Source organism: Lingula anatina, chromosome 1 (assembly GCF_051362555.1).
Source record: "Lingula anatina isolate TDL-2025a chromosome 1, LinAna3.0, whole genome shotgun sequence".
Lineage (NCBI taxonomy): Eukaryota > Metazoa > Brachiopoda > Lingulata > Lingulida > Lingulidae > Lingula > Lingula anatina.
In genome coordinates this window covers 37947872-37968781 of record NC_141767.1, presented here as the reverse complement: position 1 = coordinate 37968781, position 20910 = coordinate 37947872, and the positions used below count along the sequence as shown (strand labels likewise).

Below are 20910 nucleotides of genomic sequence, written 5' to 3'. Positions count from 1 at the left end.
ACCTTTGACCTACTTTTTACCATGAATTAAACTTTGCAAATTTTGCTTCCCTTTTATCTCCAAAACTGGCAGAGATAGGTCCATAGCTTCTATTGAACTTGAATATGAAGTCATATACTGGCAATCTAAATGTGACCTTGAAATTGACCTTTGACCTACTTTTCACCATGAACTGAACTTTGCAAATTTTGCTTCCCTTTTATCTCCAAAACTGGCAGAGATAGGTCCATAGTTACTATTGAAGTTGAATAGGAAGTCATATACTGGCAATCTAAATGTGACCTTGAAATTGACCTTTGACCTACTTTTCACCATGAACTGAACTCTGCTAATTTCTTTCTCTTTTAACTCCAAACCTGGCAGAGATAGGTCCATAGTTACTATTGAAGTTGAATAGGAAGTCATATACTGGCAATCTAAATGTGACCTTGAAATTGACCTTTGACCTACTTTTTACCATGAATTAAACTTTGCAAATTTTGCTTCCCTTTTATCTCCAAAACTGGCAGAGATAGGTCCATAGTTACTATTGAAGTTGAATAGGAAGTCATATACTGGCAATCTAAATGTGACCTTGAAATTGACCTTTGACCTACTTTTCACCATGAACTGAACTTTGCAAATTTTGCTTCCCTTTTATCTCCAAAACAGGCAGAGATAGGTCCATAGTTTTTATTGAACTTGAATAGGAAGTCATATACTGGCACATATTGGTGGTGAAAGCAAAATGTGCAGTACGGTAATGGATAATAAATTTTGAACTCCGGAAAAATAAAACATAAGGCTTGGCAAAGCAGACAACTTGTGGTCAAAAATGACATTATTTCATCAAATTTGAACATCTGGAACTTCAGAGCACCTCTTATTTCAAGAATTTTGACCAAAATGACCTTTTCTTTATTTTAATTAATTTTTTCTGTAGGAAATTTATGGCACATAATGGTAACTCCAAAATTAAAACATTTAGTCCCTTATATCTCCAAAACTGGCAGAGATAGGTCCATAGTTACTATTGAAGTTGAATAGGAAGTCATATACTGGCAATTTTACAGTGACCTTGAAATTGACCTTTGACCTACTTTTCACCATGAACTGAACTTTGCATATTTTTCTTCCCTTTTATCTACAAAACTGGCAGAGATAGGTCCATAGTTACTATTGAACTTGAATAGGAAGTCAGAGATAGGTCCATAGTTTCTATTGAACTTGCATGGAAAGTCATATACTGGCAATCTAAGTGTGACCTTGAAATTGACCTTTGACCTACTTTTTATCATGAATTGAATTTTGCAAATTTTGGTTCCCTTTTATCTCCAAAACTGTCAGAGATAGGTCCATAGTTTCTATTGAACTTGCATGGAAAGTCATATACTGGCAATCTAAATGTGACCTTGAAATTGACCTTTGACCTACTTTTCACTTTGAACTGAACTTTGCACATTTCTTTCTCTTTTAACTCCAAACCTGGCAGAGATAGGTCCATAGTTACCATTAAAGTTGAATATGAAGTCATATATTGGCAATTTACTGTGACCTTGAAATTGACCTTTGACCTACCTTACGATGAACTTAACTTTGATTGTACCATTTTAAGTTATATATATTTTTTGCATATTTTGAAAATTCTTGTTGATTACATTTTTACAGCTTGTCAAGCATAAGACTGGTGGCTGTGTCCCTTCTTTTGTGTATGTGGGGGTCTATACGAATGCGCTTGCTCCAGCTGGTGGTACAATATTCGGAGGCGGTATCGCCTCTCTGATCCTCTAGTTTTATAAGTTATGCTGTTTTTTCACATTTCCTCAGATTCAATTCTTAGGCATGTTAACAGTCTCATTATTTAACTAATAAGATATGTAAATGTGTTTGTTTGACATTTCCTGCAACTTTACAACATTGTTAGTTGATTATGTAAAAATGATGGTAAACTTGTTATCATGTATTGTATAATAGAGTTTCAAAAATGGAAAAAAACTCATATCATTGCAGTTTGTCAGATTAATTCATTCACTATGTTCAGAAACTCGGAATGGAGGAAATTGGACATTAAACACTGTTCTATTGATATTTTTCCCATGTCATCAATTTTCTTAGTTGATCATATAAAAATGGCAGTAAACTGTTAATTTTGTTATATGTTAAACAATTGTTAAAAATGGAACAAAAACACATTTCAGAAAGTGCTGTCTTGTTTACATTTTGGCATTTTCAAGGTGTGACTTTGAAGTTACATGGGCCTGAAGACCTTTGCTTGTCACATTTTCTGAATATCTATGATACTAATATTTTATTATTAAAAATTGATGGTCATTATGCTGTTAAACATTATGTAATATTGCATCAAAATTTGATAAAACCCCTATTTTGGACACTGCTCCCATGATGACCATTTAAGGAAAACCATGTCACTTACTGTTCTCAAACTTACAGGAAAGAAACATGGGACTAAGATACAGTTTAATTAGGCAATGCAGTCTGTTTGGTAATTCTTTCTGGCAGTTAATCGGTTTTTTGTGAAAATTTAATTTTTCACATATTGGCATTTTCAAGGTGTGACTTAGAACCTCCACGGGCTTGAAGACCTATGCTAGTCACATTTTCTGAAAATCCACGATACATATATTTTATTATGTACATATTGCCATCACCTGCATCTGTCGTCGCCGTCCATGTTGCCGTCGCCGTGCACTTTTATCGTTAACACCAGAAGTGGAAGACAGTTTTACTTTTTGGCTTTATATTTACAGAGCTGATGAATATTCATAAAACGCAGGTCAAGTTCAAAAATCAACATGATCGAGGCATTATTGTAGAAGTTATGCTGTTTTTTTTTTTCACTTTTCAGCATATATGCAACACTGTTAACACAATATAAGAAAAACATATAGGCCAGTTGTCATGAAACTCACAGGAGTGGTTAATCTTACTAAAATGCAGGTCAAGTTCAAAAATCGGCATGATCGGGCCACTATTTTAGTAGTTATGCTGTTTTTTTCACTTTTCAGCATATATGCAACACTGTTAACACAATATAAGAAAAACAGATAGGCCAATTGTCATGAAACTCACAGGAGTGGTTAATCTTACTAAAACTCAGGTTGAGTTTGAAAATCAGCATAATCGGGCCATTATTTTAGAAGTTATGCTGTTTTTTCACATTTCCTCAGATTCAATTCTTAGGCATGTTAACAGTTTCATTATTTAATTAATAAGATACGTAAAAGTGTTTGTTTGACATTTCCTGCATCTTTACAACATTGTTGGTTGATTTTGTAAAAATGATGGTAAACTTGTTATCGTGTATTGTGTAATAAAGTTTCAAAAATGGAAATAAACTCATATCATTGCAGTTTGTCAGATTCAATCATTCACTATGTTCAGAATCTCAGAATGGAAGAAATTGGACATTTAACACTGCTCTATTGATTTTTTTCCCATCTCATCAATTTTTTTAGTTGATCATATATAAATGGCAGTAAACTGTTAATTTTGTTTTATGTTAAAAGTTGTTAAAAATGTGGAAAAAACATTTCAGAACAGTTCTGTCTTGTTTACATTTTGGCATTTTCAAGTTGTGACTTTGAAGTTCCATGGGCCAGAAGACCTTTGCTAGTCACATTTTCTGAATATCCATGATACTAATATTTTATTATTAGAAATTGATGGTCATTATGCTGTTAAACATTATGTAATATTGCATCAAAATTTGAAAAAAAAAAACTATTTTTGGGAACTGTTACTATGATGACCATTTAAGAAAAACCATGTCACTTACTGTTCTCAAACTTACAGGAAAGAAACATGGGACTAAAATATAGCTTCAGTAGGCAATGCAATCTGCCAGTTAAACATTTTTTTGTGAAAATTTAATTTTTCACATATTGGCATTTTCAATGTGTGACTTTGAAGTTCCACAGGCTTGAAGACCCATGATAGTCACATTTTCTGAAAATCCATGATAGGTATATTTTCTTATTAAAAATTGATTGTCATTATGCTGTAAACCATTATGTAATATTGCATCAGAATAGAAGAAAACACAATTTTGGGTGCTGCTGCCATGATGACCATTATGAGAAAACCATGTTACTTATGATTGCAAAACTTTCAAAAAAGAAATACAGGACTAAAATGCAGCCTGACGTTGGAAAAGCAGTCTAATTGACTTCTTTTTCTGGAAGTTTTACATTTTCAAAGCGTGAACTTGAACTTCCATGGGCCTGAAGCCTTATGCTTGGTACACATTTTACTTACATTGGTATTACCTGTTGAGCATAATTAAAATTTGATGTTGAATTTGCAGTTTAACATAATGTACTTTTGTATCAGAATTGACAGTAGCCTATTTTGTTATTTCCTGCTTTTTGTCTGTACATTTGACAGCTTTGCTGCCTTGTTTCAGCATATATGCAGCACCGATAACACGATAAGTGGAAAACCATTTTACCTTTTGACTTGAAACTTACAGAACTGATGAATATTCATAATACGTAGGTCAAGTTCGAAAATCAGCATGATCGGGTCACTTTTAGGTAATTTATGCTGTTTTTTCACTATTTTCAATATAAATGCAACACTGATAACACAATATAAGAAAAACAGATTGGCCAATTGTAATTATACTCACAGGAGTGGTCAATCTTACTAAAACGCAGGTTGAGTTCGAAAATAAGCATAATCGGGCCATTACTTAAGAAGTTATACTGTTTTTTCACATTTCCTCAGATTCAATTATTAGGCATGTTAACAGTCTCATTATTTAACTAATAAGATGCCTAAAAGTGTTTGTTTGATATTTCCTGCATCTTTACAACATTGTTAGTTGATTATGTAAAAAACATGGTAAACTTGTTATCATGTATTGTGTAATAAAGTGTCAAAAATGGAAATAAACTCATATCATTGCAGTTTGTCAGATTCAATCATCCACTATGTTCAGAATCTCAGAATGGAGGAAATTGGACATTTAACACTGTTCTATTGATACTTTTCCCATCTCATCAATTTTCTTAGTTGGACATATAAAAATGGCAGTAAAATGTTTATTTTGTTTTATGTTAAAAATGTGTTAAAAATGGAAATAAACCCATTTCAGAACAGTGCTGTCTTGTTTACATTTTGGCATTATCAAGGGGTGACTTTGAAGTTCCATGGGCCTGAAGACCTTTGCTAGTCACATTTTCTGAATATCCATGATACTAATATTTTATGATTAAAAATTGATGGTCATTAAGCTGTTAAACATTATGTAATATTGCATCAAAATTTGAAGAAACCCCCATTTTGGGCACTGCTTCCATGATGACCATTTAAGGAAAATCATGTCACTTACTGTTTTCAAACTTACAGGATAGAAACATGGGACTAAAATACAGCTTCAGTAGGCAATGCAGTCTGTTTGGTTTTTTTTTTTTTTTTTTGGCAGTTAAACAGTTTTTTGTGAAAATTTAATTTTTCACATATTGGCATTTTCAAGGTGTGACTTTAAAGTTCCATGATCTTGAAGACTTTTGCTTGTCACATTTTCTGAATGTCCATGTTACTAATATTTTATTAATAACATTTGATTGTCATTATGCTGTTAAACATTATGTAATGTTGCATCAAAATTTGAAGAAACCCCCATTTTGGGCACTGCTTCCATGATGACCATTTAAGGAAAATCATGTCACTTACTGTTTTCAAACTTACAGGATAGAAACATGGGACTAAAATACAGCTTCAGTAGGCAATGCAGTCTGTTTTTTTTTTTTTTTTTTTTGGCAGTTAAACAGTTTTTTGTGAAAATTTAATTTTTCACATATTGGCATTTTCAAGGTGTGACTTTAAAGTTCCATGATCTTGAAGACTTTTGCTTGTCACATTTTCTGAATGTCCATGTTACTAATATTTTATTAATAACATTTGATTGTCATTATGCTGTTAAACATTATGTAATGTTGCATCAAAATTTGAAGAAACCCCTATTTTGGGCACTGCTCCTATGATGACCATTTAAGGGAAATCATGTCACTTACTGTTCTCAAACTTACAGGAAAGAAACAAGGGTCTAACATACAGCTTCAATAGGCAACGCAGTCTGTTTGGTAAATTTTTCTGGCAATTTAACAGTTTTTTGTGAAAATTTAATTTTTTACTTATTTGCATCTTTATTTTCTGTTCTTTGTCTGTACATTTGACAGCTTTGCTGCCTTGTTTCCCTTTTGCTTACATAACTGAACTCTAAACTAGTCATTCTTTTCCAGGTTTGATATCGCATGATGATGTAGACCACGGTGGCAAGCAGTGGGCTCGTTTTTCTTCTGATGCTAGTAGTAACAAGCTGGATTCCTCTGATGTGAACAGCTCAGACACAGACAGTGTAGAAGATATCTGGATGATTTCTGATGAGCAGAAGGAATATTATGTTAAACAGTTCAGGACACTACAACCTGATTTGAATGGAGTTATATTAGGTGAGGCATTGTATTTTGATAGTGAAGCTGGTTAGTATCAATATTGATTTGTAATACATGAAATGTAGAAATGAAGAGGCTCAGTAGAAAATACAACAAAACACAATGACTTTAATGATTGATACCAAACTCATTTTTGTATCTCTGTAGGTGCTGTTGCAAAAGATTTCTTCGAAAAGTCCAAGTTGCCAAATGATGTCCTTTCTAAGATTTGGTAAGTGATGCTGCTTTTTGTGAGGTATTTTACAGAATATTATATGTATATAAATTTAAATGTAGGACATTTTTTCCCAGGACGTTATGCTGTTCACATAAATTTCTGTGATCCTCAGTATTTCATCTAGTATTACTTAAAATGGCGTGATATTGTGTTGGATAAAGGTAGTGTTTTATTATTTATTTTTTCATCTGCTATCAATGGTACGTTATTTTTTTTTAGAAAAATTTCAGTCTTGGGATTAATTATATTTTACAGGAGGTTATCTGATGTCAATAAAGATGGTGCTTTATCTTTAGAGGAGTTTTGTACAGCTATGCATTTAGTTGTGCTGAGGAGAAATGAAATAGAACTGCCAGACAGTCTGCCACCTTCCCTGATGCCATATACAACACTTACAGGTGAGGAGACTCTTACCCATTAGTATTTAAGTTATGTTTTATATTGTTGGGTCTTGTACATACACACTCAGCCCTTCAGGCTTATGTTAATCTTTTGTAAATTTATAAAACAGAAACTGTTATCTGGTATTGCAAATTGTGATCATGTGATTCAAGTATCTTGAATTGGTCAGATAAGCAAGATAGTCTTAGCTATAGTTTTAGCATGGAAAATGAATTTATATTTCAGTGATATTTGATAGAATTTAAAAAAATTACGTGTAAAAATCTAATGTCTTAATGTTATTCCGTTTGTCTTTCTTTGCAGATGAACCTTTCAACCTTGACCTTCCTCCTGGCAGTACTATCAAGAGACCCACTCCCACATCACCGTCACCACAGCAACCAAACCAGCAGGTGAGTGGGCTGTGATACACCTGTGTGATGTGTGCTTCAGTAGCATGGCTTCTGCATGTAGATGCCATATTGAAATGCTGTAGAGTTTAGCATGCAATGCACTTCAGTTTTTACATTCCTTTATTATTTTTTTTATTAAGGAAAGAGAATTAAAATTTGTATGATTTTTATGTATATGTTTGTTTATTTATTCATTTATTCACATGCACAGTTGTTATTTATTTATTTATTTTTTTTTTTTTGAAGACTGAATATTTTTCTTGTCAAGTGATATTATAAAGGTGTCCTTTTATTTGCTGTCAAGGTGCATGTTCTCCATTATCAATAATCATCAGTAAAATAATACAGGGTTTTTTGGTAAGCTCTAGCATCTCTGAGCTTTTTTGGGGGGAGGGGGGGGGAGGCAGGGGGTTCACAGTAAACTTATTTATTAATTTTTTCAAAATAATGCATCCTTATCTAACTTTGAGTGCTGTTTGTATAGTATGCAGTGCTAACTTACTTGCTAAAACCTCCTATATCACAGTGGAATTTGCTTGAAAATAAAACTGCATGCTTTTGGAATAAATGTGTTGACAAGGTCATTCAGATCTGATATTTTCATATTAAATTCCTGTCCCCAAAAATGTAAATCAGTCATTAGAAAAAGGTAATGAAAGAGTAATGAGTGTTGTTCATTTTGCAAAAGAAGTCCACATACAATGAAGTGTATAAATCACCTTTTCTTTATCTGTTCTTATCTCACTAGTGGTCAACTAACTTTCCACCTGATTCCCCTTCCTCAAGCGTAGTGTCTTCGCCAGGAGCAAAGCTTCCTACTTTTGAATTTCGACCAATCACAGCTGATTCTGTAAGTTGGTTGCGGGTCTTAACTTCGGTTGTGAGCTGTGCATGAGATGAAAAAAAGCATGTGTAGATTTGGCTAAATGGGCTTTAATTATGAAAAATTTGTAACTTTGTAAACGAATAAAATTTGACCACATTCAACATTGTTTGTTTGATAAATTTTGAAGGAAAATGTGCGCCAGAGTAAGTGCAATATGATCATAACACTTTTTATGGGGATGTATCTGTTGTTTGTTGCAAACTGCCCTTTGTATTGATAGGATTCCAAGATAATACATCCTGTTGCACTGCGGATGTCTCCTGATGGACACCTGGTAGATGATAGGGGGCGTACACAGTCCGGTAGGTGAGATATTACCACAGGGTGCGGCATCGGTCGATTTGGATTCATACTAGTAAAAACATTGATTTTCAAAAGTTACTGGTCTAGTTGGACTACTGGAAATTGGAAGTTTGTTTTGAAATATTTCCCATTATCTTTTTTTTGCACCTTTAGACTGATTTTCATTTAGATTAGTATTTTTCTAAGGTGTATAAGACTTAATAGCCAGTAGGCTGAAGTTTTAAGATGTTGACTGCTACTTGAAATGGAAGAAACATGCACTCTGATGTGTAGCCATGTTTCTGCAGATGTTTCTTTGGATAAATACAGGCAATAGAATACAGATCACATTTGATGTTAAGATGCTCATAACTTTGATTATTGCACTGTGTAGATTTAGCGAATTGTGCTCTAATTGTGGAAGATTAGTTATGTAAAGGCATTACCATTACCATTTATTAAATGATTAACTTTGAAATGAAAAAAAAAGGGGGATTTGATCTGCATCCTTATGGTCTACATAATCCAAAAACTACATTCTGTTTCCAGAACCTTCACCCTATGACCCCTCTGCTGCTGCTTCTACCGCTTCCAACGCTGCTGCTCCCCACGAAGCGAACCAAGAAAGCTTAGTCAGCCCGACCAGGGGTCGGTCACAGACAGAATCTTTTCTCCATTCTCCACCACTTGATACCAACCCCCCTTCAAAGCTTACAGGGCCCTTGCAAGGCAGACCCAGACCCACACCAAAGAAAGCTCAACCTGGTGAGTTCATGTAATAACTCTCCTTTTTTTAAATTTATTTATTTGTTTGTTTGTTGAAAAGGCCGACCAAGACCAGTGCCAAGACCTTTCAGTAAGTAAACATTTTCTTAATATTGCTTCTGTTCTGTTGTATGCAGGTGAGACTGGTTCAGAGAGTGAGCTGTGCTTTGAAGTCATTTGATTTAGAATGGGAGAAATGTATAAATAGTGACATTTCATTTCTTTGATTAGAAAAGATTAAGACAATAACTTTTTGCCACCTCACTTGCAAAACTTTTCCCAACCACCACCCCCAAAATTGCCCTGGACTAATACAGATAAAAGTGGATATTGTTTGCATCTGTTGTTGACAGTGCATGTGATTTTTTTTTCTTCAAACTGTCCTGTTGTTTGTAAGATCTATGCACGTGTGTGTGCATGTGTGTGTGTGTTTGTGTGCTTTGAAGTTAGTGTTGAATCGCACTGCCATCTGGTCTGTATGAAAGAAAGAATGCATTTATAAAACATTTAGAAGAAGAGGTAAGAAAGAAGTTCTAAAAGATACTGACTGAATGGAGAGCCTTTAAGTTCAATGTGGCCTGCATGTTAGTATTGTTGAATCAGATTTAAGTTGTCTTCAGTTTTGTTTCATGGCTAGCTACAGCAAAACATCTGTTGTCAGATAAACTCTTAATGCATGGTTTTAATGTGAAATAAACAAAATATACAATCATGGAAATACATCGTAGACTACGATATCTTTCTATGATCCAATGCATATGTAAACGAATGACTTGGTCATAGTAGTTGTTCATGCATGGAGTGTGTTGTTATGATTATGCATGTTCTTCCCTAGTTCAAGGTCATGCCCCAGGTCCTGGAGCCCAGCCCTTACTACAGCCACCTCCCCATCAACAACACTCAGTGGACACCTCCACAGACAGTAAACCAAGTAAGTAGCAGGGGTGACATAGATAAACACCAGGGTTTAGTAGGAATCCATATGCAAGGCACAACATCAGATCAACCAGAAGTGTTTTGAACACAAAATATACGGCATGAAGTTTAACATATATTATGCCCCCCACCCACCCCCACCCCCAAGAAAAAAAAACCTTATTGTGTTTATCAAAGGTCACCACTGTGCCTGAATTCAGATGTCAAATATGCTCAATGACAACACAAAAATAAACACCATATCAATCCTTTCATCTACTAACAACAAAATTGGACACACTGACTAAATATTAACTGGATCATAATGATGTTATCTTATTTTCACAATGGTTTAAAGTAATTAAAAGTGCCTTGTATATTTGTCAAAAATTGATATTTTCCCTATATATATATATATATATATATATATATATATATATATATATATATATATGAGACCTAACTAGTGTGTTTTGAACTTTTCAACTCTGTTATTGTAATTGACAGAAGTTTTACAATACTGCCATAAACTGCCATAGAAAATGCATAAACACATAATGTTGATATCTATTGCTTGTAGTGTCAGTTTCTTAGTGTATTGATTTTTAACTCTGTTTTTTGTTCAGACTGATGTATTAATCGTTTACCTTCTTAATTATTTTTGTTGTGACTGTCCAAACCATGCTTGGCCTGTTCTGTTGTAGAAGTTGTACGTACACTCAGTACTAGTATACCTAAGCGTGGCCCAGTCTATGGACATTTCAGAAGTCAGTCCCTGGATTATAGGTCTTTACAAAGGGCCAAAACAGCAGGTTTGGTGATTTTTGAATCACATTTTTCCCCGAGGTGGTTGGCCATGTTGGAATGACCTTTTAGTTCCTGTTAGATTTTATTATAGCATTTTTTTCCTTGGGAGTTTTGAACTGCATTCTTTTTAAGGTTAAGTTAACCTACTAACGGGCCTTATAAATGAAATAATTGTCTGTGACCTTGAGTTTGTGATCACAAATGCTGAATTAACCCCTCAAACTGAAATTTCATGGTGCGAATGTAAAAATGGTGGATGTGGGCTCCATGATGCAGATCGTGAATCGTCAATCCAGTTACCTACCAAATTGGTTTTCATAAGGTTTTTGAGAGCACATCACTTTGTTATTGAAAAAAAGGTTTGGTTGAGAAAAAGAGGCCATATGTAAACAGCAGAAGAACTGGATGAAAAAGGCCAAATTGTTTGTGCTCTTTTATGTGATGCTCATGACCACTGTTTTTAAATCAAGTTGTTAATTCAGCATTCAAGATTGTACATCCACGCCTTGAGATCCCAAATGGCAATTATCATTTATTAGGCCTGACTAACCAACCAGTGAAGCAAGGGTAGTACAGATTATTGCTTTGTCTCCTTATAGTTATTTTGCCCTACCTCAACATTTTGCATGGTAAATGAACTAATAGCAACAGCCATTTTTATGCACAGATTTGAAATGTTTATTTCATTTATTAATTTTTTTTCAGTGGGGAATTGAAAACTTTTGGCATTCACAATGGTATCTGTCCCTGTCTACCAGCATTTCTTCTATAGTTTTTTAAGCATGTACTGGGAAGTTTTGTAGTGATTACATGTGATGGTACTTAGTGGTGTTTTTCTTTAGAGTAGGATTAAAGGATAGACAATTATTTCACCCTAGATTGGCACTGTTCTAACAGTATTTTTTCACAAGGAGAACATCGTAGACAGTTTGCTCCAACCCAAACCTCAAGCTCTAGGTCTAATGGTGCTTTTTCTCCCCAACCCAAGAATAAATGTGAATCTCTCCTTTCTGTTTGCAGAAATTCAGTGCTGTCTTATTTCTCATAATTCTTTTTAGGGAAGCTTAATCTGAATGAACTGTTTTTATATGGAAGTTCCCCATTTTGAATCTTTAACATACTCTTCTTACAAATGTATTTTACTCATTCTCATGTCATTTTCTAATACAATTTATGCCTTAATTTTGATTTTATAGTTTGTGGAATTGTGTGATTTTTCTATTAGTAGCTTCACTTTTGCATGTTTAAGCTGTTTGATTTTTGCAGTTTTAGCCATTTTGTTTACTTAGGCAGTCATTCATTAGTGTCAAAAGCATTTTAAGCATTTATAAACATTTACTGGAAGGGAAATAATTACTCAAGAATTATTTTGATTGCAGATTCTCTTGGTCCCTTGGCCCCTCCTCCAGCAGTGCCCCCTAGAGGACCAAACAAAGAAGTAAGAAATCCCACAGTAGCCTTCATTTTAATTAGCCATTTGGTATTAAGGTTGTGCATATATGAGACTGATCGCTTGGGAATATTTTAAAATGGAGAGAAATTCATTTGTCATTCATATCTAGAACATGAGATATAAAACTATAGATATTTTATAATAGGGAATATAATACCCTGTCTTTGAAGTAACATGTCATTTCTAAAGTGTAATGCATGGCCAATAGAATGTTAATACAATGTTTATATGAAAATTAAATAAAAATCTATTTCTGCTGTTCCTTGAAACTGTCATTCCAATCCTTTATGATAATGAAACATGTATGTAGAACAGCATGCAGATCACAGCAGCAAAAGCATAATTTTAACCTAAATTCCCTGCTATGCTATCCCTGTGTTATTAAGCCAATATTTCAAAGAGTGAAGGACAGTGCCATTATCGGGGCCATACGACCAAAAGTGAGCCTTTTATAGGCAGGACTACAACAGTCCTTGTAGAACCATATATGAACAAGATCTCAACACTTAGAAAAGCTGGATAATAATTATGTACTCGGCTAATGGTGGCTTTAAATGGTGTTGTATGAATTTGGAATTAAATTAATATAAGCTGTTGTGATACATATGACTACCATTTCACGATTCAGAGCCTTCCCAAAAAGCTAGTCAATCAAATGAGTGAGCCTGCAGTATTGAGTGCAATAGAAACAGATACTCATGTTAACCATGTAGAAACACAAAGAAGAACAGTGTCTTTAGATCATCCACAAATGGTGAGTGTGATTTACAAAACATGTTAAAGACACCCTGCTATCTCCATCTAGCAAAGGAATTGTAAACTTAAGTATGAGTTGCAGCTTTATTGGTCTTTGTGGGAAGCAAAGTTCCAAAACAGAAAGCTCAACAGTGGCCTGGGCTATATTTAAAAAAGATAAAACACTGAAAGTCACTTATTCCATATTTTCGTTTGGGAAGTTTTTAAGTTTACAGTTCTGCTGCAAGATGGTGATGCCAGGCAAATTTAACACTGTTCTTGAAGACAATTATTAAATGAGAATCAATGAAGGTACTCATGCCTTGGTTTTACTCTGCTCTACAGGGTACAGATGATATTACAGAAGAAGAGCAGGAACATAGTGGTGGAGGTGGGTTTCTTTGCAATCTATCCATAATAGAAGTAGAAAAAAATTGATTTTTTCTCCATTGCTAGAGATAGACTCTCTGATACTCATTTGTGATGTTTTTACCTGTTTGAGTAGAACGTAATTGTTTATCTGCCTTTAAAATGTTTAACATGGTTTTTGATCAGTAAACAAAGCTTGTGTGATTTTGTTTTTCTGGGGAGATTATGTTGCCTCTAATATGTGTGTGTGGTACCCGTTTCATTTTAGGTTTGAATGCCACTGTTAAACCAGATATTGGGACAAAAGTGGTAAGTAAAATGTCTGCAGAAAGTTCAGTTCTCTGCATAGTTCTACCTTGTGTATACAATTCCTTGAAGGTACATTCCATGGGTTTGAAAATATCCAAATGCTTATTTTTGCCAAACAGAATTTCTTATAAAACCTTACATACACCTTAGAAATGATTTTACCCCTGAAATATATATTTTTGGGGGCATACCTGATGTTGATATTTCCAATGGAGCTTAGAGAAAAATGGTCGCTGTTATAATGAATGGCCAGTCACTTGAAGTTAAATTTTGTCCAAGGTCAAATCCAAGTGCAGAGAGTAATAGATAAATGACCTATGAGTATGAGCAAATTGCTTATTTTCCCAGGGAAGATCCATTTTGGCAGGTAAATCTCATGGAGTGTACCTTTGATCAGACACAAAATTCCTGTTGAGTAAAGTAAAAAAAATAAATGAAGCTGAAAGGGGAATGCAAATACAGTCTTTTTGCATATGTTCATACTTAAGTTTTCAGTCCTACAATGCACCATTTTTAAGCTTTTTGAAATTGAGCTAATGTGTACCACTTGCTTCAAATATTTAAATTTCAGACAAATATATAATAACTGAGACTGAGAATTCATCTAATCATGACCATCTTTTTCTTCTACTTCAGAGATCCTTGTCACCTCCTACAGCCAGTGCAATCAGGGAAGAAATGAATCATAAAGCCAAAAAGTAAGTACTAGACACCTACATGGCAGTTGTGTGTGTGTGTGCGCGCGCGCGCACCATTTGTTTGGACTCTCCGTTACTGAGTTGCCTTAGAGTAATATTCTCAATGTTACAGTAATAAGGCGGTTATAGTACATTTACATAATTTAATGCCAGTCTAAAAGCAGAATAAAAAAGTAAAATTACTACCAACTTGATAATAAAAATTCTTAATTTATTTCCCTACATATGTCTGTAACCCATTATTTCAGAGCAAGAGACAAAAGAGAAATTCAAGCTGCCATTCGTCAACAACGGATGAATAACATGCAATTTCAGCGGCTGAATGGAGAACTAAACCAGGAGCTGCAAGAAGTGATGGAACAGAGGATAGCATTGGAAATACAGCTAGAACACTTGCGCCCTTTCTCTAATACCTGACAGTGCACAAATTGACACCCGTCACACAATTTATTCCAAGAGTCAAGTCTACAGCAGTATTTGTGTTTTATGTAGAATGTATTTGCTCACTGCTATACAAATTGGGAGGCTCTGCTCCCTTGTTGCCAGTTTAATTAAGTGATATCTCAGATCTGTCTGTGGACATTGCAGGTAGTTGAGCTGTGGTGGTTGAATACCAAATTATCGTGGCATTGTCAGCTGTTGATTACTGCAAATACAAATGCTTCATAGAGCTGCTGATCCACACCGTGTCCCCTATGATATTTGTCTCCATGCCTCAGTGTTTTGATTACAGGTGATGTGTTTAGCTTGTTAGCTTCGTTTTTACAGTATTTTATCTGCTCAAAAGAAGACATATTGTGGTTTCTGGGAGAAATGAGATCTGACGGTAGAAACTGTCAGGAACTAGTCACTGACTCGAGTGCCATCGTCATGTCAGCCTAACAAAGAATATAATTTCTAGCTTAAAACGATTGCTGTTTGACAGCCCTAAGTGCAAATAACCTTGAACAGGTATGTTGAACTCTGCATGCCATTCTGTGTATCTTCTTTCAACAACTTGTTTTAGTTCAGTGTACAATTTGTATTATCTCAGCATAATTGTCTGCACTTCATTATGAAGCCTGGGAGAGCAGTGCTCTGGCTATGACAGGCTGCTGGCTGCAGACTCGAGCCAAATGCATCCTTGAACATAGACCAAAAAATGGCCATGCATTTTGTTGCAAAGTTGTCTTCACAGGTTCAGTAAAAAAAAAGTGTTGTCAGTGTTTCCTAAAGTAGTTGTCATGTCAATGTGTATTTGTTAACTTGTTTTGTTGGAAAAAGAGCATTCTGAGCACAGATGTGGAATTAAGTTTATTGGGCAGCATGAAGAAAAGTGACCAGTAAAAGCACCTGTCTGACACATGTAAATGTTGTTTGTGGAATCTGTTTCACATAACACTGCTTCACTGTAAATTTATTCTTCAGACTTGATTGTAAATAATCTTGTTCAGCATATTTGGCAAAAAGATAATAGGATAGTGAATTTAAAAATGTCAAAGTGATATATATATATATATATATTACACACACATGATTAACATAACTGTTCTATTTTGTGATTTTTTTTCCTAAAGGGGAAAAAAGTGAAACTTCACTTGTAATTGAATATGAAGTATTTATTTAAAGTGTACACTTTATACCCATAGTCCAGTTGTGGTAGTTGATTTGTCATTACTCGTACTGCTGTAACATTCTGAGACTCGTGAAATATTAAGAAGCTGAAGAAAATTGAGTTACATTATCACAATACATGATGAGACAGAAAAAAAATGTAAAAATATCTACTCGCTTCACTCTTCATTCTGTTTCTTTTATGACATTATATAACATTATTCATTACAAATGAAATTAATAAATTATGTAAGATCTGTACATATTAAGATGTTCAAACAAAAATGTGAGGTATAAATAAAAATAGTCAATCCAGTTTGTTTGGCAATTTCTTCATTTTGCTTGCCATTAGGTTTAAAGTTTCTTTTGTAGCTGAAAGAATTATCACATGGGCAGAACATTGCTGTAGCTTCACTGCCTGTCAAATGTATTCTATAAATATAGGCCCTGGTTTATTTGTCAGCTTTTCAAACATACTGAAAAGAATAGAGAAAAGTAATAAAATGAAGGGTAAAGTATCCTTTAAGTATGTCACATACTGGACCATAGTTGCTACACAATAAGTCCACTTCATGTTAAAATCATTCCAAAACATTCGGTTATCCACAACTGGTAATTCATTCATTACCTAAAAGATATTTCACATAGATTCCTCTAAGTTCAACTAGATGGCTTACTCTTGATTAACAATTTATTTATTATTATTTTTTTGAATAAATTCTTGGTTCGCTATTTATCCACCTTAAATATAAATGTGATCTACCTACTTGTGTCATAGTCTCATGGTCTGCACAGGGATACTCCAGGTGGGTGGGGTTCAAAACATTTTTGTGCATACCTAGTTCATAAACTTCAAAAGCCCTACACATCTGAAATAAATATTTTGCACAATACGCAACAAGTGTTTTAAAAGGCTCCTCTTGAAAGACTACATGTATCTGAAAGGATTTCAAATTTTAAATAGCTATTTACTGATTATCTTTGTTGATTCATCCTCCTTCCAACAGAAAAAATTAGACACCCGTCAATGTAAACTTGAAAATCTGACTGTCTTCTGGAAGACCCAGAAGATGGCCTAAATCCGCCCCTGCATTGCTATTATGGACTTATAGTTAAAAGAACAAAATCATAAGAACCAACTCTAATTTAAAATCAATTCAAAGGAGTGCCTCTAAAAATCAATGTATTTTTGAGAATTTTTTTTTGCCTCACTTGAAATGCACAGCGTTCAGGAGGCATCCTTCCAACAGCAGTCCCCAGACCAGGACACAAGACGCTTCTTATTGGCTCATTGGCTGGCACTGCATTGTGCTTTTTGACTAAAAGTATATTTTACGGAACAAAGGTCAATGTAAGGCCTCAGAATTGACCCACTGTCACAAAGAATCTAAAATATCTAATGAATTATGCCAGCAATGCAATGATCAATGCTGATTGTGTTAGTTGTATGTTCTGCAGTCAACTGTGGGTGTGTCATACTGCAACGTTGCTAAAACATGAAAAACTCAATTTTGGTTCTTCCCCTACATGGCAGTACTATAATTTAGGAAAGTGGTTATGAAAATCAAAACCAGTTTTCTTCAACTGTTCTTCTTAATTATCCATAAGCAAAACTAGCTGACTTACCAGCAAGAATAACAGCCCGAAACGCCAGATAAGCATTGACAGTGTCTGCCACTTCTAATGGGACTCTCATGGTGGGTGCTGAGATGAGAAACTTGATTGGCTGGCCACCATTGTACTTGGACCAATCCAGTGAACCCTCTTTGACTCCACCTTCAAAAGTTTCGATTATGGCTGCTTGTCCCTGAAGAGGGAAAAATCCTTTAAAAAATACTCCCATCTTTTATAAATCACTTTATGCGAAATGTAGTGCATTTGTATCTGCAATATAAAGTCTTTGAAAGCTTGCCACTTCTGCAGAAGTACTTAAGCAATATCTAGGAAAGATAATTTTCGAAACCATTTTACTTTATTAACCACAACCTACCACAAGCACTTCACCATTGTACTCTTTCCTTATCACTTCCTGGAGGCGCTCTTGCCTGGAAAAAATTGAAAATATTGAAATATCCTTTTTGGAGATCCTCGAACAGCAGGTATGCAACACCAGTCAAATCTGAAGCCAATAGTTTTAAAAAAACATTTACAGAAGACCCACCTTCGCTACCAGTAAGCCTCTGCAAATTCCAGTGAGTTGCAAAGGGATACTTATAACAGAAGTGAATTTGATATGAGCTCTGACACTGAAGTGAAAATGAATTTAAAAAAAAACTCATTACCATATTTTTAGACCAGTGGATTTTTAGACTGCTGTGACACACCCACTTTTTCAGTCACATGCAGGTAACCATTATTTGTTTGATAAAACAGAATTATTCTTAACTTAAAGACTAAATAACATCACTCAAATCATGAATTCAAGGTCCACAGGCAGAGACCAAAACATGGTGTGTTTAACTAATGTTATTTAATCTCTAAGTTAAGAATAAATTTACCTCTATTTATAATTATCATTCATCTAGAGACCATAAAAAACTTCCTTCATAGCATTATTTGTTTATAAGATTTCAGTGTTTATGTGTACAATTGTTATATATTGCTTCCATTATAGTCAAAATAAACTTTGGCTTAGACCGCATTCTCAACGAATTGAGCCAGGCTTTACAAATCCTGATTACTAAAAATGGTGGACGTACATGAAAGAAAAACTGCCTAATCTTTTAATAGTCTCTCGGCCTCTCACACGCCTCCCCACACGTCGTCCCTGCGGGGTACAGTAATTAAATCTTGGCTCCGAACATGAATATCTCCGTGAATATCTCTGGTGATATTATCTCCGTAGATAGTCGATTCATTGCTGCTCTACGGGCCAATTCATTCCTTTCTCGTCTCTGTTTTGAAAGATAATAGAACAGAAGAGCTTTTTTCCTTCGATCGCCTTCAGCCGCCATGCTTTCTTCACCACAAGTTTAACTGATGAGCATGCACAGTTAATATTTCTCAGGTAGCTTCCGCATAGCGAACGGAGCCGAGATTTAATTACTGTACCCCGCAGGGACGACGTGTGGGGAGGCGTGTGAGAGGCGGAGAGACTATTAAAAGATTAGGCGGTTTTTCTTTCATGTATGTTCGCCATTTTTAGTTCTCAGGATTTGTTAAGCCTGGCTCAATTCATTGAGAATGCGGCCTTACAGGATGCCCATTTCAAAGTTGACATCAGAACTTGGAAAATGATAATAAAAAAGTGATATAAGAAATATGAAACCAGGAAAAGATAAAAAAAATAATAATGTAAACAGTGAAAGGAGAATCAAAAGTAAAGTTAATATGAAAAGAAATAGCAGAAGATATACTTGGTGTAATGTAATATAATTTGACTCACATTTGCCAACCAAAGTGTCTTGTATAGACCATATCAATCCCTCCATCCATAAAACCAAAACTGTTAGCTGGAGAGACCTAGAAAAAAATTGCAAATATTGTCCACTCTGCCTTTGACATTGTGTAAAAGTTTTAAAAATCCAATTAAGTGCACATAAATAGAATTATATAATTTCTCCAGATCAAAATGGACTACAAAAGCAACAGTAACTTACAATAGCATCAGCAGATGGAGCATCTTTCCCAAATATATGCCCGTTGTGTATCTGAAAATAATAAAATAAATATAAAATTTCTTATATACCCAAGATATTGAATGTGGTGGTATGACAACATTTACCTCTCATACTGATAGATGAATAAATTAATTAAGATTTAAGACGTGTCTACATACGAAGTTTGGTCAACCATATCTCGGATCTTTAAGTCCTTTCTCTGCTAGTTCTCTGATTAACCTTCACACAAACAAAACTCAATCATTTCTCCTGCTTAATTGCTAACATTCACACCAATAAGGATGGAATTATATAACTTGATTTTTTAAAAAGTATCTACTGCCTTGACAAAACAAAAGGTATATATACACTAACAGATAATTGTATGCTTTCAAAAGTTTCATTAATTAGACAGACTGCATTTTGGTGGAAAATGTGAAAAATATTCTACCTGTATCCTGTCTGCGTGATCTTTGAAGAGCTCCTGCCAGGCTTGTACCATTTTTGGATTGTAATCACAAAGTTTGTACTGGACTTGAAAGTCATTTGTACTTCCTTCATTCGTCGCCATCACTTGATTTTTAAGCGGGACGTCTTTGATCTTAGACCTCTAGCTACTTCTCCTAACGTAAAATAATGGTCTAAATAGGCACTAATACGTGAGCTGCTTTTGCAAACAATCAAATGACTGGAAACTGTCATACTACCACATATACTTTCGTGTCAGTGCAAACGTCATTCTCAACTACATGTCCATGCTGATGTCATTACACTGCGTTTGACTTACCGGCATGAGTCATTTATCAATCGAAAATCGAAACTTATACATATCGACTAACGATAGTGATGTTCGCTAGCTTTTGATTACGATTTGGAGAATAAGGGGGTTGAACTTATGAAATACCATAAGACATAAAATAATTGTTTCACTCTTCTACATTCGAGCTGTTGTTCAGATTGTAAAGCAAGCGATCGACGACGCACGTGGCCATGTTTACAAGTACTTTCGTGTACGTGTTGAAGCAAACAG

At 34.7% G+C, this 20910-nt stretch overlaps 2 protein-coding genes across 8 annotated transcripts in view; one reads left to right on the top strand and one right to left on the bottom strand.

Annotated features, from left to right (window-relative positions):
• LOC106177282 (ralBP1-associated Eps domain-containing protein 1) overlaps window positions 1-16597 on the top strand; it is a 26943-nt gene extending 10346 nt beyond the window's left edge. The window contains exons 7-21 of one of the 7 annotated variants that reach the window (XM_013560011.3): window positions 6246-6455; window positions 6606-6669; window positions 6931-7073; window positions 7381-7469; window positions 8218-8319; window positions 8576-8657; window positions 9187-9402; window positions 10238-10333; window positions 11022-11129; window positions 12504-12562; window positions 13206-13331; window positions 13658-13703; window positions 13950-13990; window positions 14627-14688; window positions 14937-16597. In XM_013560011.3, coding sequence (XP_013415465.2) covers window positions 6246-6455; window positions 6606-6669; window positions 6931-7073; window positions 7381-7469; window positions 8218-8319; window positions 8576-8657; window positions 9187-9402; window positions 10238-10333; window positions 11022-11129; window positions 12504-12562; window positions 13206-13331; window positions 13658-13703; window positions 13950-13990; window positions 14627-14688; window positions 14937-15105 — 1613 coding nt within the window. In that variant the 3' untranslated portion in view covers window positions 15106-16597. The remainder of the gene's footprint in view (window positions 1-6245; window positions 6456-6605; window positions 6670-6930; window positions 7074-7380; window positions 7470-8217; window positions 8320-8575; window positions 8658-9186; window positions 9403-10237; window positions 10334-11021; window positions 11130-12503; window positions 12563-13205; window positions 13332-13657; window positions 13704-13949; window positions 13991-14626; window positions 14689-14936) is intronic. The other 6 variants (XM_013560012.3, XM_013560013.3, XM_013560014.3 and 3 more) reach the window with 6 other exon arrangements.
• Window positions 16272-20910, bottom strand: LOC106177285 (uncharacterized). The gene is made up of 8 exons (XM_013560021.3): window positions 20332-20910; window positions 19881-19931; window positions 19667-19743; window positions 18272-18326; window positions 17908-18088; window positions 17494-17600; window positions 17049-17150; window positions 16272-16757 (listed from the first exon to the last, which is right to left on the bottom strand). The coding sequence occupies exons 1-8, from the start codon at window positions 20449-20451 to the stop codon at window positions 16749-16751; spliced, it is 702 nt and encodes a 233-aa protein (XP_013415475.2). The 5' UTR covers window positions 20452-20910; the 3' UTR covers window positions 16272-16748.